The sequence below is a fragment of the Ambystoma mexicanum genome, chromosome 8 (assembly GCF_040938575.1).
Source record: "Ambystoma mexicanum isolate Mex_15411 chromosome 8, UKY_AmexF1_1, whole genome shotgun sequence".
NCBI lineage: Eukaryota > Metazoa > Chordata > Amphibia > Caudata > Ambystomatidae > Ambystoma > Ambystoma mexicanum.
The window spans coordinates 706,394,588-706,414,421 of record NC_090929.1 but is presented as its reverse complement, the minus strand read 5'-3'; the positions used below and the strand labels follow the sequence as shown (position 1 = coordinate 706,414,421).

Genomic DNA, 19,834 nt, shown 5'->3' with positions numbered 1-19,834 from the left:
CCCAATCCCACAGGTAGTATTGCAATATAGTCTAACTCTCGAGTGTAAAGATCTCACGGCAGGAATCGCTGCAAAAATGGCCAATAACTTTGACCGATTAAGGTGCACAGGCCCATTCATTTGAGGGAGGTTCTAAACACCAAAGACTCGCTAATTAAAGGACAACAATTTATAAGGATCCATAAGGTTCATCTCTTAAATCCAAAAGACCCAAATTCCTTTTCTTATGATAATCTGGAATAGAGATTGTATTTGCTCGTGGTACTTTACCCTTCCACAAGAAATAGGTCTTCAGTATTAGGGAGGTAGACACCAAGTCCAGTTCCCAGGTTGCAGCTAGCTGAATTGACATTCCAATGGATGCAGGAGTTGTGACCTCAATGTCCGACTCTTCAGGAATAGAAATAAACCAAACAAAAAAGCAGCTCTGCTCGGCCAGAAAAAAAAAAAGTTTTTTTTTTGCTCCGTTTTTCTTCATCCACCATTGTTTTCAAGGTATTAGTTAGAATAGGCTCCCATTCCCTCCCCCACTTCCTCCCCCCATCCTTTTGTCATTTTTGCACTGCAACAATTGCCGTCAGACATAGTAATGCTACTGCTTGTATCGTCTCCTTTTTTCCTCCCTCACCTCTCCATTATTTGTTCCATGCACTTGTACTGTTATGATATGATAGTAATTTCTCACATTCTGATTTGCTTCAAGGACCTGTAAGAATGTAATTGTATTTTCCCTTGATTCCCTCCCTCCTTGAAGCGCTTTGAAACACATTGTGTATAGGCGCTATACAAATAATCAATCCATGTTTTCAGGGGCTCTTGTCAGTGTTCTCAAACATTTCCTAGATTATTTTCTCTTTGATCCTTTATTGTTGGGTACATTTTTTGGGGGGATTTTTGCATTGGAAGAGAAGTGGTTCCTTTAAAGGCAAGCTTCGGCTGAGAAACGATAATGGCTAACATTTAGCTTACATCTGGATTGTCACGATTTTGCTGCAACTCCACTGAATGAGGCTCAAACAACTCGAGGCAGGCACTTGATAGAGTGATGTTTTCAGAGTAGGAACCCTTCAGTAAGTTAGTTGCCAAATTCAACAGTGCCTCTTCGGTGCTCTCTAGATTCAGCACTTGTGTAGGTAAAGATGCTCACAAGTAAATAACCGTTTGTTTCTCCAATCGGTCCCAGATTCTTTTAAAGAAATCAATAGTCGGTGAAACTGATTCCTTGATGGAATATTCCAATGATATATTCCAATACTAAATGGTGCGCGGCCACCGAAGAGGGCCCCAGGGTGGACACATTGGATAGCGATTCCATACAAGCAACAGGCCCTACAACTGTAGGTGTGCCCATTGAAGCCCTGACTCGTTCTGTACGATATTGTTAGAATTATGTTTTTCCAGCAACACTCTCCTCCCCTGGATAGCTCCCAGATTCTCAATCTCGCACATCAGAGGATCTTCACATATTTCCTGGCAAAGGCAGAGAAAAGAGGATTCCAAAACAATGGGGTCTGATAGATCAACACAGACAGCGTTTGGAAAAGCCTGTGGAGAAGCTGGTGGTTTTTTAAATCCAACTTTCATAGTTGGCTTTGGGGAAAAGTGTGCAATTGTTCCCGGTTTGGGTTTTAGAGGGTGCTTGTGGATAGAACCCCTCTTAGCACATATCTCCACATCATTTAATGCATCCACCCACTCACTCATATCGGATGAACAGTGAGCAGCAGGACCAGTGGCTCGATAGATCAAATATTAGAGGGAGGGGTGCTACAAAGGTTGCAATGAGCCGTAGCCATCGCTCTGTTGGTCATAGGGGTGAGACGACCCGGTCTGCCAATAATAACACCACGATTACCACCAAGCGGGAGTTTAGGAGATCAGGAGAATCCCTCTTTTTTCCTGAAAATATTTCACTCACAGACAGGCAACTTATTTGCTACAAGCGATCACTGCAGCCATTTAGACTTTGGCTGGCCATGCACTCAGGGCGCTAGAATATGGCAAGTTGGGGGCAAACACAGACCCAAGGATAGTTGTCCGTAAGCAATAAATATCCCCCGCTTGCTCAAGGCCCAGAGACCATGGACCTCGATCTCACCCGTTCTACACAGTTCTCATATAGGTTCTTAGAACAGCTAAAGCAAACAAATGCACTCAGCCCCCATCACGGAAACTACCAAGTTGTTCCAACTCTGGGCGGTTGCTCCCATTACCAGTCACCTTGTTGTATGATCTCTAAGCTCCACTCACTCCCTGCAAAGAGACACTGATAATGTGCGATAAGTATCAATCAGAAGTCCCTGCTCAGCAGGCTCAAGCTCCTGTAGCAGCAAAATATAAGGTTGCAAGATCCCGTCTCATGGTAACAAATGCTGTTAGCGGCCATCTGCTCACAACGGCCTCCCTAAAGGAAAGCTCCTCTAAACAACGCAACAGAAAATCCCCATTCTTGAAGATATGTCAATCATAGGAGAAGGGAAGAAAGACTTGTGCTCTATGACAATAAAATAATTACCCAAACATTACATGTATTACGATTGTGTACATAAATCAAAAGTTTATATGCAAGCAAACATTACCTTTAATGGCTTTGCCATCTTACAATTGTTATTTTTGTATTTATTGCACAATCTTTTCAATTGTATTGTTAAGTAATAATTTGAGTATATTAGGTTAAGAAAAACAAATTGTAAAAGCATTACTTGTCGGTCAGTATGTTCATGTATATATTAGATCAAACTTCGGTCATTTTTAGATGTTTTTATTATATTTGTATAAACTGTATTGAAATGCTCCAAAATGAACGTATTTCAAACATACGTCTCCCACCCACCCAATGCATGCACACAGCTATGCCTGCAGCAATTTCACATTGAATCGGTTGCTTACATGCTGAAGAGAAATGGGATCACTGCGGGAGCAGGGCTACGAGCGGGCTTGGGAATGGGCTGTATGTCCAAAGCATGCTACTGAAAAAGAGTACGCAAGTAGCTGCAAGTTAGCTCAACGGGATGTGACAGCACACACACACACACACACACACACACACACACACACACACACACACACACACACACACACACACACACACACACACACACACACACACACACACACACACACACACACACACACACACACACACGCTGAAGTTCAAATCCCAGTAAGTGGGAAGAAAAGAAACATGCCTTTCGCCTGTAACATGCCTTTCGCCTGCCAGTCCAGCAACTGTTCAGTGCAAAAAATAATAAGAGGGAACAATGGCTGGTTCGACCAAAGGAGTAGAGTAAAGTCGTATCCGTTAAGTTCCCACTCACATCGATCGGGTAGAGAAATGTTTGCAACAAGACTTGCATTGTTACGGATGTACTCGATGTTTACGTTGACTGAATGAGGGCAAAATCTAACTCAGATTAGGTCACCCACACGGTGTCCGGTCAAAGGGTTGAATACATTTGTTTCGAAATACAATAGTTTCAAAACAAAAAGAACCGGGAAAAAAAGTCGAATGCCTTTTTTTTTTTTTTAAATGTGTTGTTGCTTTCGTATAGGAAAAAAACGGGGGTTTTGGGAGGGGAACCCCGAAAAAAAAAAAAGTACATGCTACTTTTTTTTCTGGTCCTTTTGGTTCGAAACAATTGCATTCGACCCTTTCACCTACAACCACCCACATATCTAGAAAAAACTACTTTTGCATGTGTGGCACTGAGGCTACATAAAAAAAAGTATTGGTGTCTGCCTTCCATTTCACAAGCCTACCACCCAGCAGTCCTGAACATGCATTATGTTCTGGGACATTCGCAATGAGGGATGTGCTCAATCTGCTAGCTCCCTACCCCACTGGAGTGCAGTTACACATACCTAAATCCATATCCGGGCACCTAATGCTTAGGCAGAAAGGCTGCTCAGGCCTCAGTTGGTTCAGTCACAATGCAGAAGTAGATGAGCGAGCTGCACATGGCTCCTTTTCTCCCCTTTGCTATTTCTGCACAGGCCTTCAGTAGAAACAATATTGCTGAGCCAGTAAACTGACCGCTCTGACCCGTTTCCTACTCTGCTGAGAAAAGCTGGATTCCTTTGGTAATTCAACTGCACCACATATTTCCTCTCGGGTACAACATTTTTCACATTGGAGGAATTCCAGTTGTCCAGGTGGAAATTACAACATTCACATGGATGAGCTATATGCTACAATTTAAGGTGTATATGGGTAGAGCAGGGATCATCAATGAAATAAAGTCTAAAAAGAACATAGTTGAAAAGTTTCAGGATGTGAAAATAATGTAACTAGCAATAGGTAATTGGGACCAATTGAAAACCGGTACACCATATTTATGCATGCTCGCCTTCACACACACTTCCAACATCTGTCTCACTTTTACCTATGTAAAAAAGCACCGTCACGAGGGACTATTATCCATACTAATTTTCTTTGTGCAGCAATTCGGTAGTGCTTGCCAAACATCAAATGCACAGTGAAAAAAATAAAGTATAAATAAATGAAGGCGCAAAGACCAGTTACTGCAGCAAGTTCCTACCCTATGCATGCGGAGGCCGACTGGAGTGGTACTGTCAATATTATTCTTCCTTGGGCATGCTCCCAGCTCCAAACTCAGTCACTGTCCTTATAGCCAACAATGCTTTGCATCATGATCTGGACCTGTGCCTCTCCTATGGTGGAAAAGAGAATGTAGAGCATACATTCTGTTGATCCCATCTGGCCTCGATTTTCATCGTGCAGTGGTGACAGCAACTCACCCCCCCCCCCCCCCCCAACCCCAGCATATGCTCTTATGTGGTACAGTGGTTAAAAGGTCGTTGTAGGGTTTGAACCAGAGGAAAGAAACCCTGGTTTAAAAGCAAACTCTGTACGTGACCAGTCGGTGATGCTTTAAAGAATGTTCTGCTGCCAGTAGGCCTTTCAGAGTGAAAAGTAGTTCTAGCTGACTAGCAAAAGATCTACATCACAAGGTTCTTTTGTAGTAAATGGAGCAACTCCTTTTGCAGGGAGAAATCTGGCACCAGTTAGGCACGTATGAAAGAGTTTTAGTGGACAGAAAATATATATATAACTTGGTAGTAGTAAATTAAGTAGACAATTGGTTAAAATAAATCAGGTTAGAGATTTGAATGCTCAAATATACACACTTGCTCCTAGGCACCGACTATTTTAGACATTACTGTATTAGATATTAAACAGAGGGGATTAATGCACCCCTTGAGCTGCCCAATTTCATTTGGATTCATTAAAGAAACATTTCCCATAGCTTTCCTGGTAGCACCGTCGAAGTGCTGCTTTTTGCACAAAAATCCCAGTAGTAACACATATTTGAAAAATAACTTTATTCCTTTTAGTGACATACAGCAAGCTATACAATGACATTTGTTGCCCCATTACACGCTATACACAATCACCCTGTTGATGTCTATAAAATGCAGTTATTGCATTCCAATGCACATTTTTATTAATTTGAGTTTGCTGTTAGCAAACAATCCAATTGGGTCCTAAGGCTTAAATGACTCAAAATGCTATGATCAGCCAATAAAGTCCATACGTTGAATTCTCCATCTACTGTACATCAACTGCTGGATTTGTTCTTAAAGCTACTGCACTTCTATTGTTCTGGTTTTGATGGGTGATGCAAGATACATGATGTGACATTTGTAGCTCCCAATTAGTTCTTCTGGTAATAGTACCACTTGTCCACTGAATTAAGGAAATGACAAAGAAAAGATTAGGGAAATGTATTAAATGACTTAAGTACAAGCATATAACCAGCCGCAATACGCAGGTGTTTTATTATGAATTTATGTAGCATTCGGTCATTTTTGTTCACCAACCCTCTAAGAAAGCCCCTGATCCTCTACTTTGAGATCTGAAAGACATTAATACTTTTTCCAAAAATACAGAATTATGGTGATCTATATAGCCCGTGTGGGGTGTTCATTGATGTATATAGCATAAATATTGCAGCTCCATATTTCACTTTAAATCCAATAAATCCAATACAAAAAACGAGTCAAAGAAATCTAGCGATGCATAGTTTACTACAATAAAACCATGAATGACAAATAGCTCTTCGCTTACGTGGTTAACATTAAGTTTATAATACGCATTTACTATGACAAGATGTATACATGAATCTTCAAATTAGCCAATCTGTTACTGTGTGCATGTTCACCCATGTTTTTATTTTTAAATGTTTTATTAAAAAAGTTTCCAAACTTTATTGTACTTGTGAACTACTATTGGAATATGTTGTAAGATTAATACAATAATCATAATCTAACAGTTTGGTTTACAGTCTAGTCACGGTTCTGGACTATTTCCAATGTAATTCAAACCAATAAACCAACGCCAAACAAGACTCATTTTATAATCGTTATGATAATTGCAGTGGATGAAATTGTTCTAGTCTTTCTTTAAACAGCATGCCATGCCTTGACAAGCTGCTTTGCTACGTTTACCCATTTTTAAAAGCTTAATTTAAAAGCACCTTGCATATGGATTTCCGTTCTTGTTCACAGAATGGAAAAGATTGGCATGCTGTCAGCGTGGCTAGCTCATGGATTAAGCGCTCGTCTGGAACAAGCCTGCACTGTGCAAGTTCGAAAGCAGCATGGCCAAGTCATGTGTTTATCCTTTCAAGGCTGATCATTAAATTTGCTAGTAAAGGAAAGCTACTTACCTCCACCTACGGTTCTCCAGCATTGGTATCTTTTATAGATTCACATGCTGTTCAATATTTCCTGTTGAAATTCATGGAATCTTCAGTTGATTGATAAACCAGTTTCAACAGAAGACAAGAAACTGCACTTAATTTAGTGTTTCAAACACATTTTGGCCCATTTGCCCTCTAAACAATAGGCACAGCTCCCTTTTGGTTTCACTTCTGGAGGCTGTCTGCAGATTCTTTACTGCACCTTCAGAGTTGGCAGTCCACATCAAGGTTCCCAGTTTTTCTTTGAGGTTTTGTAAAGAGTAACAAACTTTCATATTTCAAAGCTCAGGAAACGAGACCAAAAAGGGAGTGCCTCGAGTTGAAATGCTTGGTAGTTTGTGGAAAATTTTAAACATTTGATGGGGGAGGACACATTCCACACCCCATCTTGAAGCTCAGAAAACATCTTTGCAGAATAACTAGCCTGAATCTCGGCAATGGCAGGAACATGTTACAGTCCGAGAGATCCAAAATGATCGCTCAGTCATTGGTGTGTGTCTAGACAAACCAGTCGCCTTGTGGACTGGACCCAGCCCTCACTGATTTCAGGCCTAGGTGCTATGGGCATTGCTCTTGACACATGCTGCAATAACCTTTCCCAGGTAGACTTCTACAAGATATGAGATACAGACTCCTCATTATGAAACCTAATTAAGGGACACAGGCCCATTGAAAAACTCCTTATGCCCCCCGACCCCCACCGTATGTAGCTTCACACCCCACAAATCTTAACATGGTTCAAGAGACTTGGGACTGAAGCGCTTTGAAGCGAGTTTATTGCTCCAGTATTCTTAAATTTTATTATTAATCATGTCCTGTCCTAGTTCTTGTGCATTCATTGAACAAGGGAGTGAGCTGGGTGACATCAATTGCTTCAGCTGTTTAATTCAACAAATTGCCTGCCCAGCTTTACTGGATGCCCGCTCTAATCTTCAGCGTGGACTGGTCACTGGATGAGGCATGCCTTGCAGTGGCTGCGGCTGTACTGCAGCCTGATGGGCAGATTGATTAGGGACGGTCACACCATCATAGATTCCAATGAGTTCTGCATCTTGACATTTTCATTTCCCCATCATAAACTCTCCATCTAGCTCATTTTTTTCATCACGATCATTTAAAACATAGAACAGGACTTTCGTTGCAGCAGAAGGGCATACAAACCACTACAACAATTTGAGCTTGAGAGTTTCTCTGAAAAAGAGGGCAACACTTGATTTCAGATCTCCAAACAGGGTGCTCTAAATTCCAAAATTCTTGGGCCAAGATCTAGGGGGCATAGCCGGTAATTGCAATTTATCTGCACTTGTTGGTTCAGATAGGGTCCTGTATCCTTCTGCCTCTTAAAGGCTCTCGCTTAAAATGCGGTTTGATTTGTTCACAAGGCCCTAGCAGTAAATGCGCCCTCATTCAAGTCAAGCCAAAATCTCCATCTTTTTGGGAGGTTGCCCCAGAACCTCGATAGCCCCTACCCCCATGAAAATAGAAAGGATCAATGGCACCCAGATCTATTTTTCGGGGGTTGGAGGAAAACGCCCTAGCCACCAGAGCCCCCCCCCTCCAGTGGCCAGCCTGCAATATGGCACACTTTAGTCTCCTTCTCGGCATGACTGATGCCCCTGTGTGTGCACTCTGTGTGGAATGCGGTAAAGGGATGCTTAATAGTCAAGCTGCATTATGCTGGCAGCCTTTGGCATGTGCGAAATGCTGGGCCTGTGCTTTTTACCTTGGTAAGGACTGAGTGATCAGTGAGTGCATGTCAACTACCACACTGATTCTGAATGCATTTTGAATCCTGAGTCTGTTAATTGCAACTCTCCTGCTTCTATGAGGTTTCTAGAGGCAGCATGGTCTCCACCCCAGCTTTTTCTTCCTTACTGCAATCCTGTCAGAGTCCAACATGGTGATCTTTTAAGTGGTGCAAGAAGAGCTTCAAGACGGGGCAGTGTAATGAAAGCCTGGAGACCCAGATATGCTGGAGGCTTTGAGTGGAGTCTCCTACTGTCTTGCATGCATCTCTACCTTGCTACACAGAGATTTCTTCAGGTTTTCAGGAATCAGAATGGCCACTCATTGGCTTCACACAAGGCACTTCGCTTTCAGGAGATTACAATATGACCTCCTAGATTACCTTTCCCCTCTGTCCCATTTCTTTCCAGTGACTTCACTGACCCTCATTCATACCTATATTTATTTTTTATTTATTGGACATTGGTATGGCACCTATACACAAGTGATTCCAGGCACCACTCAGACAAAGATATCTTCCATAACTATCCCTTTTGCACCATCAAAAAGGCAAGTAAGTAGTTTAAGTACGTTGCCCAGTAGCATATGTCAGCAAACTGTGCAGATGAATGTTTTGCCATTGATGGGGTTTCAAAAATCTAAAAATCGGCCACACTTTCCTAGATAGGTTCCTTGAGTATACCCATGTCTTCGGGTAATTTTCAGTTGAGACAATCCTAAATCTTTTTTCTTTCCTATGTGGTGCTGTGGGTGAGCATCTACTAAAGATTTGTAAACCCTCAACCTTCCTTCAAAAATGAACATGTAAAATGTGAACTCCACCAAAGCTATAACTGAATAGCTTTAACACATTCTATAGTCGATTAACATAGCGTTGGGTCTCCAAGCTGCAGTACTAGAATTATTTACAAGAGCAACTGTGCCATCAAAATTCTGTCCTGGATTCCTCCAACCAATCTGAGCTTCAGAGCATTGATCTCGTATCCATAACACCATAAACCCAACTGAATTATCAGTAATCAACACCTTCCACTGAAATAATGAACTAAATGTCCATCCACAATAGCAATCTCCTGGACAGACCACTTTTCTGACTCAAGACGTACAGTAAACATTGAAGCCCTAATGTCTCGAACATGTAAGGGAGAGCTGGTTACAAATATGGAATGAAGCTGCCAAAGAGTTGGTATGAATGGATCCTCTCCCTTAGTTAATAGATTACATTTACTTTTCTATTAGCCATCAAGTCCAAAAGGTTAAATGGGACAAATGCTCAATCTAATGGAAAAAGTACTCATGACAATCACTTATGTTGTGTCAATCCTCTTGAAACATGTCCCGTTGATTAACCCAAGAGTAATTAGGACATCACCTTTAAGAGGGCTGGGAGAATAGTTCAGGGCATGGCAAGACACAGGAACACTGATTTGAATCACGGTCCCACGCTTAACAGACTGGTCTCCGGTATTAAGTGCATTATCTAAAGATACATTAAAGGGGATTACAAAGCTATGGAAAAACTCATCCGAAAGTACTTTAACCTGATTTCCTGGACACTCAAAACAGTGTAATCTTGTTGCAAATTAAGAACATACTTCTGTAGTTTGGAACTTCAAGATTAAGACTGAATCTCTAAATGTATGGGGTCATCACAAAAAGCGTGGAGTTAAAGACCTTTGACATTTTGTAGGAGGAACTTTAAGTACTTTGGTGAACCAAAGACCAAATACAGAGATTATTGCTTTGTGCCCTGTGAAAACTGGATGCACTTGTTTTCTTCAAGGGTGAAGACCTGCCTCTTCTATGCGTCTTCCTACTTGCTGCACCTGTCAGTACCCCCTGCTTGCTAATTGTGATGTCTCGCCACACTGCAGTTTTTTTTTTATATAGCACCTTAGCCTGCAGGCATAAGGGCTCCAAAACATACACATGAGGGACATAACGGGAAGGGAAAGCCAGTAAACAGAAATGAAGACAGCAGAGCGCTACAGATGATCAATACCACAGGGAAAAGTCTATGAGAACAGTGATGCAGTACTCGCCTATATTCCATTTGCTCTTGCTGCTCCTCCTACATTTTCTGCGCCTTCTCCAATCACACCAACTTCCTCCCATCCTATATCATAAAACTAATATCTTGAAACTCCCACTACTCGGTTGGAAGTAGGTGAAAGGGAGCCCAACTAAGCCCACAAGCAAACCATAGCTCCTCTAACACCTATACACCTCCTTTCTCTTTCTCCAAGACTCCACTTCTCTTACTTACTGCATCAACTGAACATCACACTCTGGAACACACAGTCCGTATGTAAAAAAATGTACTTTATCACCGTCCACTTTCACACCAGCTCTCCTCCCCTCCATCTCTATGCTATAACTGAAACCTGGATTTCTCCATCAGTCCCTGCCACCCTGGCAGCCCCACACAACTCAAAATTGTTCATAGTCATTTTTTCACAGAGGGAAAAAGGAATTCAGCCTCATCCAAATTGACGCATGCCAACCATCTTCGGCGGCTACAGGGTACCCTAAAATCTCACTCCTCCTAAACTTTCAACAAATGTCATATCCTGCTCCTCTGCTGTTCCAGCCTATTGCCCCTTTAGTGGGCTCTCACCTTGCTGAATTCGTTAACCAGTCCTTCGACTTTGTGGAGGTTTTGAAAAAAAGAGGCAAAGCAAGGTCATCCTGCTTCTGAAAAGCAAGATGCTGACCTGAACATACAAGCCAACATTCGTCCTTTGTCTCTCCTTTGGGTTGTGCTCAACCGTCATACAAATTCCTTAGACTCCACAACCTTCAAGACACCTTAGCGCTCTCGTCACAACACGAAAACTGCTCAAGAATGTTTCCATCTTCACTGCCTCTACTAAGCACTCCAACCTATCCTCTAAAGTAATCCTCCTTGACATGTCCGCTGCCTTTTGACACTGATCACTCTGATCTGCTAAATACTCGCTCTTCTTGGGATTCGCAATCATGTTTTTGCCTGGACTGAATCCTACCTGGCACCCCACCAATTCACTGTCTCCTGGAACAGCATTTCTCAACTCCCTCCTACAACAGTTGGTGTGCCATAATGCTCTCTTGGGTCCCCTCTTTACACGCCATACCTCTGCTCTTGGTGCACTAATCGCCTCATTTGAGTTCTGCTACCAACCCTTTGCAGACAACACCCGAATCTAATAGATAGGACAGTTTTTATTAAACTATCAAAATGTCCAACTGCCCCTCTGCCATTAAATATTGTATGCCTTTACGCTACGATATGAATCTAGACCAAACAAAGGTGCTGCTCTTCCCTGCCACATACTCATCTCTTCCCCTGCCTAACATGTTCCCACCGGTCAGTACCCTTCAGCTAGATAACTCAGCATCATCTATGACCCTTCTCACACCATCTTTCATTTCAGCTGTGAAAGTGCAACACCGGCTCGCCTCAACCTCGTTAATGTTAGGAAAATCAGGCAGCTTCTTCCTTTCCACACTGCCAAGCATCTCTTAACCACTCTGGTTTTCTGTAACTGGACTAGTGTGCCAGGATCCTTGTTGGTGTCCCCAACTACGCTTTCTCAACAAGATCATTAACTTTGCATGCAGGGCGCTGAACTCCCTCCCTTCACACCTACTCCCTCAAAGTCACCAGGCTGGATGGCCTACAATGTAAAACTGGGCCAGATTAACATTTCTTCTCCCATTTCACAAATCTATCCACAGTAAGGTACCACTGTATCTGTTGTGCTCTAGCCAACCCATCAAGCCGGTTTGTAATCTCCACTCTGCCTCCTCGACTAACCTTGTGGCACCTGGCCCTCCTTGTGCTTCCTCTCGCTTCCGCCCTTTCCTTCTTCTTGTTCCTCTTGCTTGGAATTCTCCTCCCCTGGTATCGGAGAAACAGACTACACCGATTTGTTCAAACTGAAACCTACTTACTCAGTTCAGAGTTACCCTACCTCTGATCTGCCTTCAAGCTAACATTTTTCCATAACTAGCCTGCCTCTGTCCCTGCCTTTCTCTGCCTCCACTCTAGCATTTCATCCATCATGGTCACATCAATAACAGATAGCTCTACCAGTTACCTTCAATTAAAAATGTCTAATGTTGATTATCCGTTATGTTTGTCTACCCATGTATTGTCCGCAGGCGCCTGTACAATTTACTCCCTTCCAAATCTGGTCAAAATGTCACTCAAACGCATCCCATTGTAAGAAGCCAATTGCTTCATGTCAAATCATATCTCAATTCTACATTGCTTTGGGACTAAAAGAGCATTGTTCTTTGCTGTATATAAACAAATATTCTGACAATTTTGATTATCAGGGTAAAGACCTGAGCAATCAGTTAATGTTATGACATTTGCACTTGGGGAGACATTGATTGTGCTATATAGCGTGAAGAGCATGTTTTAAACCAATTACCCTTCAAATGTTCTACTTCCAGATCTACGGGACTGACATTTGAAAGATGTAAAAGGCAAGTTTAACCTAGCTCAATAATGCTATGAAACTTATCATAAAAACTAATCGTGGCTTTTGTGCAACTCAGATTAACTATAAATATTCTTCTGGGGGAGATTTTAACATTCTCAATGGACTTAATAACCCTTGGAAAATTGTTTCATCTTTTCTCAGAAGAATGGTGGAATGACACTCCTGTACAAAACATTTTTTTCTTTAAAATTGAAAATATAAAAAAGGGACAACATTGCTTCTTCCACCTCCAATGTTATCCTTTCCGAATCTCTGGGAAATTATATCTTTTACAGCATTGCGTTCCAGGATGGCACAATAAACCGCCACTATTGCTGAAGTATTTACACTCAGCGTGGTTTCCATCCAAGAAACCACTAATGAGAATTGTTCTCACCGACCCAGTTCTTCTCTGAGACACGTATACTTCATTTATCATTAAAGCCTTTGTAGATTCCCAAAGTCCCATTATTACAAAATGCATTGATGCTTCCTTTAAGGACATTTCGATCATGATTGTGCCAAAACTGGCATGGATCACCCTCTTTTGAAGAAACCTACTTTGAATACCCATATCTGCACTCATTTTGGCCTATTATGAGGTCAATTTTTGTTGAAGCTTTTAGTCAAAATTGCCAAAGTTGACACACTGCAGCTGTAAGCAAAACTTGAAGGGGGATCGCTAATCTGTCTTTCACGCCCCCACAGAAGTACTTACATTGCACTTGGACATAAAGGACTTTTACAAACGGTGGATCAAGGAGACACCATTAATGTTGCTGGATCTTTCTGTAGCTTTCAACACACTAGATCATTCCAATCTCTTCAGGCCTCAAATTCTTAATACCCCTAGAGGATTCCAAAATGGCCACTGTGGCGTGAGGGTGCATCTCCTCAGCTCCAGCAGGCCGACTTTCAGCAAGCCTGTGGGCTGGCAATTTTAAATGAATAGATGCCACTTTGACGGCCTTGTGATGAAGGCAGAGACTGTTACAGCACAAGAGGCAGGGGAGTGACCACAAGGAAACTAAAAGTTACGCTGGGAATATCCTTGAACATTGGGTAGGGCGTGAGCTGGGCATGATAAGATTGGATCATGTGACATAGAAGGATCAGTGCATCCTTGTGGATTTGTCTGGTTCCCCAGCAAAGATGAAACTATAAATTAATAAGGCAGGGTGAGTGACCGTACAGGTATACAGCTGTGGTCGAAAGGACAGGTGCATATATAGAGAACACCAGCCTGTTTAATGCTTAGGATGCCATCCCCCCGTGACTAAAAGTACAACATCCTTTTTCGTTAAAAGGGAGCTGGTGTCCCCGCCCCCAAGGATATTATATACAGCGCTCTCACGGGCTGGAAGGGGGGGGGGGCAGAGATACACAAAAGCATGGGAGCATTTATCGGATATTGGCTGAACATATAAGAAGGGATAGACTTAAAACAGACTTGATGCAATACTGGGGTGTGGGGGTGAAGAGGAACAGCTCTAAGGAGTGAAATAAATAGAGGAGATAAGTAGGGTTGCACCTTTTGGACGCACAGTGACCTCTCACTGGTCAATGGGAACCACGACATGGAATTCACTTTGGTCAGAGTAAACCACGGACGAAAGTTGTTGCAGCAGACACCAGGAGGATGTGAGATATGGCAACTCAGTTGGCTACAATTTATATCCTCATTCAATCAATTACCATTTGAACAAGTAAGGGCACAGTACAAATGCAAAAGTGTGGTTTATGATATGATATATGGCATTTGTAACGCGCCTATACACAAGTGTTTCAAGGCGCGACGAGGCAGGGAGGGGGGGAACAAGGGGAAGACAGACAACGATCCTACTAGGCCAGGTGTCATTCAGATCGTGCAAGTGCAGGAGGAAGGGAGAAAGTGCAAGGGGAGGCGGAGGGGGTGGGAAGTGCAGTACAAAGTAAGTAGAATAAAAATAAATAAATAGGGCCAGCTGGTGGCAAGTGCACACACGTGCTGGGAAGGGGGGCTGTAGGGATACAGAGACAGTCCCGCAGTGCAGGGGTTGCCAGGGAGGCAGTGCAAGTGGAGAGTGGCTGGGCCCAGGACAGAGGTCGGTGAGAGTGGCCCAGTTGCAGATTCAGTGCAGTTTCAGTGAAGAATTTAGCAGGGGAGAGGGAGAGAGAAAGCAGAAGCAAAGAGGAAGGTTTTGAGGTGCTTCCGGAACCGGAGATGGTTCTCCTCAAGTTTCAGGGAGGCAGGAAGGCTGTTCCAGAGGGAGGCCCCTGCCGCGGAGAGAGATCTACCCCCCAGCTCATTGCTTCGAGAAGCGGCTGACCCTGAGGGAGTTGGAGATGGATGAGCGAAGGGATCGGGAAGGAAGATATTTAGGAAGAGAGAGTTGAAGGTATTTAGGCCCCAGGCCCCAGAAGGCCTTGTGGACAATGCAGAGGGTTTTGAACTTAATCCTCGCAGCCACTGGGAGCCAGTGTAGAGATTTCAGTCCTCGAGAGATACGGTCCCTGGGCTTGAGGCCAAGGACAAGTCTCGCAGTTCTGTTCTGGATGAGTTGCAGAGGGCAGAGTGTGGAGGCAGGCAGATTAAGATAGAGGCTGTTACAGTAGTCCAGCTTTGAGAGAACCAGGGCTCGGGAGACAGTGAGCTTCTGGGGGAAGGAGAGGAAGGGAAGAATACCTCTAAGGAGGTGCAGCTAGTAGTGTGACTTCTTAGAGACGTCAGATATATGAGGAGAGAAGGAGAGTGTGGAGTCGAAGATGACCCCGAGGTTTTTTGCCTTGCAGGTAGGAGCAGGAAGAGGGCCAAGAGAGGCTGGCCAGAGGGCTGCAGGGAAGGAGGGAGTGGGTGTGCCGATGAGTAGAATCTCACTCTTACTAGCATTAAGGCAGAGGTCATTGGCGGCACACCATTCCTGGATAGCGGACAGTCAGTCAGAGCTGAGGGAAGGAGAGGAGGCCGCCGAGGGTAGCCTGAAAATGAGCTGGGTATCGTCCGCATAGCACTGAAAGTAGGGGCAGAGCGCTGCGATGCGGTGGGCAAGGAGTGCCAGATACTGGTTGAACAGCCAGGGAGAGAGATTAGATCCCTGGGGGACACCACAGGTGGAGAAAAAGATGTCAGAGGAAGGACCCCAGTTGGACCTGGGAGGGTTGATTGGAAAGGAAAGAGGTCAGCCACGCCAGAGCCTGACCAGTGATACCCAGGTTATCACGGAGACGGTTGAGCAGGATGGCATGGTTGACAGTGTCAAAGGCAGAAGAGAGATCGAGCAGAATGAGAACACAGAGTGTTGGAGTCGAGGTTCAAGAGCAGGTCATCACGGATGTTCAGGAGAGCAGTTTCCGTGCTTCTGGCAGCTCTGAAGCCAGATTGATGGTCATGAAGACTACCAACAGATTCAGCATGGAGGTTAAGCTGGGAGATGGCCAGTTTCTCCAGGAGCTTGCCCAGGAAGGGAGTGATGGAGATTGGGCGATAGTTAGCCGGGCAGGAGGGGTCGGAAGAGTGTTTAAGAAGAGGGTGCACAAGGGAGTGCTTGAGGGGGGAAGGGAAGACTCCAGAGGCGAAGGAGGGGTTGCAAAAGTCAGCCAGGGCAGGAGCCACAGAGTCGATGTGGTCCTTGATAGTTTGAGGAACAGGGGTGAACCTGTTTAGACAAGACTTTCATAGATCGGACTTGTCTGGAAACAGCGTCAGCAGAAAAAAGGGGAAAGGCAGAGAAGGAGGGATGGCTGCAGAAGGGCCAGGGGAAGAGCTGGGAAGAGAGGGAGGGTGGTGATAGGAGAGTGAGGACAGGATGTCCTGAGTTTTAGAGATGAAGTGAGAGGCCAGTGCAGTGCAGAGGGCCTGGGAGGGGACAGGAGAGGTAGAGACTGCAGCAGGGTTGGCAAGCTCCTTGCAGATTTTAAAGAGTTCGGCCGAGTTGTTAGATGCCGCAGAGATGCGGGCTTGGATAAGGGCTCTCTTCTTGGTGAGAACGGGGAGACGGTATTGCCTTTGGAGCAGGCGGCAGGCCAGTTTGTAAGCGGATGAACATGAAGCTCGCCATTTCCTCTGCCACCCTGCACTTGCGTTTTAGGGTGACGAGATCCGAGTCATACCAGGAGTTACATTTGGCTTTGGGCTTCAGGCGGATTCTCATGACGGGGGCAAGGATATCAAGAGTGTCAGATATAGTAGAGTGGAGCATGGAGAGGGCTGTGTCAGGGTGTGAGTCAGCCAAGGGTGGGGGCGAGAAGGTTGCAACTGACACGCGCTTCATGGGTCGGATGACCGAGAAGGTAGGTGGCAGTGATGAGGGTGGCTTTGCCTGTGGGGTGGGGAGGGTGAGGTGGGAGGATAGGAGAAAGTGATCACTCCAGGAGAGAGGAGTGGAGAGAGGGACGGAGAGGGGAAGGTCAGAAGAGATCAGAGCATCAAGAGTGTGCCCTGCAGAATGAGTAGGCCCAGACGGGAGAATAGAGAGTGAGAGAGTCGCATAGGTCACGAAAGAGTCCAATCGTGGGACAGGAGGCATCCAGGTGGATGTTGAAGTCACCAAGAAAGAGGACAGGAGTGAGGAGGAGAGGTCAGCCCACTCAGAGAGGAAGGAGGAAATTTGACCAGGAGGCCTATAGATAGTAGCCACGGTAAGGGAATGGCTAGGGGAGAGAGAGAGAAAGAGAGAGAGAGAGAGAGAGAGAGAGAGAGAGAGAGAGAGAGAGAGAGAGTCGGCAGACAAGACATTCAAAAGAGGAATAGGTCTGTGTAGGAGTGACAGTGGCAATAATCCACTCAGGGAAGGTAAGGGCAACACCCCCCCTCCCTGCACGGTTAAGCCTGGGAACGGAGAGGATCTTGTAACCGTCAGGTAGGAGTGTGCCAAAGCTGGTGACAGAGCTGGCCGTGAACCATGTCTCAGTGAGACCGAGGACGTCAAGGTCCAGTTCCTCAAGAAGGCGACGGAGAGGAATGCTTGATGGCAGAGCGAGAGTTAAGAGTGGCAATGTGGAGAAGGTTGCCATCCTTGAAGGACTTCCGGGGAGGGGTACAGATCAGAGGTACGCCCTGCGGAGGTGTACAAGAGGGAGGTGAAGAATGAGCACGAGAGGGGGCAGGGAGGGAGGGTAGAGTCAAGGTAGCCGAGGACAGAGGAGGGGGGACAGCAGGAGAGGAAAGGAAGTTGATGAGGCGTGGGAAGCGTCTATCAAAGAGGGGCAGGTTGGCCTGAGGGCCTTGGACCAAGACGGTCCCATTAGCGTAGACATTAATGATGGCCTTAGAGGACATCCCAACGGGTGCCACCATTAATGGGAGAAGAGGAGAAAGGAGAGAGCACAGAGACCATATGAAGGGTCCATAGGTCAGGTGAAGGCACGAAAAAGAGGAGGTCAGTGAGAGTTTCCTTGGAGCAGGCACTAGTGTAGGTGTCAGCGATAGGGAGGCTTGGGTCGGAGGCCAGGATGACCTTTTTAAACTTTTTCCTACCAGATTTAGTGAGGAGAGCAGGATAGTCAATAGAGAAGCAGTTGGAGAAGATAGGCGAGGTAGAGAGCACCATGGAGTAGGAGGGAGTGGGGGGGGGAGTTGGGGGGGGGGCAGACGATACGAGAGCACGCAGACAGGAAGTGAGCGGCAAGCCCAAGTTTACCACATTTCAGAAACAGTAAATGCGTATTAGGTACACAGTGGAGAGGCCACCTAAATTTGAGAATCCTGCGAGGGGAGAAAAAAACCCTAGTTTGGGAGGAGAGGGGGCCACAACTAAGATTCATATTAGTATTGTTGCAGTGGACTAGTGGACTATCTTTACATTAGCAGTCGTTCATGGATTGTGCATCCCCGAGCCAGAGGACACTTTGCTATGCCAGGGGATAAAGGGAACCCCCCCACCCCTCTTTGAAATCTAAGACGACTGTCACTACTCAAGGGGGCCAGTTGGAACAATGTGGGAGGCCTTGCACTGGACACATCAATTTGGGGGGGGGGGGGGGGGGGGGGGGAGGAGTAGCGCAGCAGTCTTTAGGAGAAGGGTAATCCAACCAGATTGAAATGGCTTTAAAACAAGCGAGATCAAGGACTGTTTAAAACAAACAACAAATAGAAGAGTGGAGGATGAATGCTTTCCAGGCGCAGCTAGGTAAAATGAAGGATGACTTGCAGGGTTCAATGACGGAAGTGAAGGATAGCAGTGAAATTGGTACCAGCGTGGATACAACTGAACGGGGCCCGACAGAAATTACGTAAGTAGTAGGCCGGAACAGCGATCTTCTAGATCAATTGGCTAGAGCCACCCACAATATGGAAATACAGATGGAAGACCTGGAAAATCGTGCCTGGAGGTCGAATATACGAGTGAAGTGTTTACCGGAGGAGATAAAGGACATGGACTTGACAATAACGATCCAGCAGTGTTTCGGGAGTCTACTTATGGCTAGAACACCTGAAGATGTGGGGGATTGATGGGGTACACCATGTAGGCCCCAGGAGATCTGGTCCAGGTACAAGACCAGAGATGTGTTAGTGGCCATTTTCTCATTTAAAATTAAAGCAGAGGTTTTTAAGATGGCAAGCACACAATCTGACTTAACCATTAATGGGGTCCAGACATATCTCTCAAGATCTGGCATCGACAACATTTCACAAAAGGAGGGCCATGATTCCGGTCACTAAAGAACTAATGGGAAGGCAAGCAATACAAGATAACGTCCTGTGAGGAAGGATGGTCCATTATGAATATACAGGAGGGCAGGCGACCCAGTGGACAGTTGCAAGAATCATCGTGAGAAGGTCATCTCCTGTGGAGTTTGTTTGCAGCACCCGGCAGGCTAGACAGCAGATATGTAAAACTGCAAGGACCTCTGGGTAACATGGACAAGCCCAGAACTTCAGAAGGCGTTTTAGAAGTTGGTTCAAACTTTTTATCAAGG

General features: G+C 44.9%; 1 protein-coding gene across 1 annotated transcript in view; it reads right to left on the bottom strand.

Annotated features, from left to right (window-relative positions):
* Positions 1–5,326: 5,326 nt before the first annotated feature.
* The window catches only part of PPA1 (inorganic pyrophosphatase 1), a 399,132-nt gene continuing 384,624 nt past the window's right edge, over positions 5,327–19,834 (bottom strand). The window contains exon 11 of the mRNA XM_069610510.1: positions 5,327–5,707. Within this exon, the coding sequence (XP_069466611.1) occupies positions 5,676–5,707 (32 nt within the window). The 3' untranslated portion in view covers positions 5,327–5,675. The remainder of the gene's footprint in view (positions 5,708–19,834) is intronic.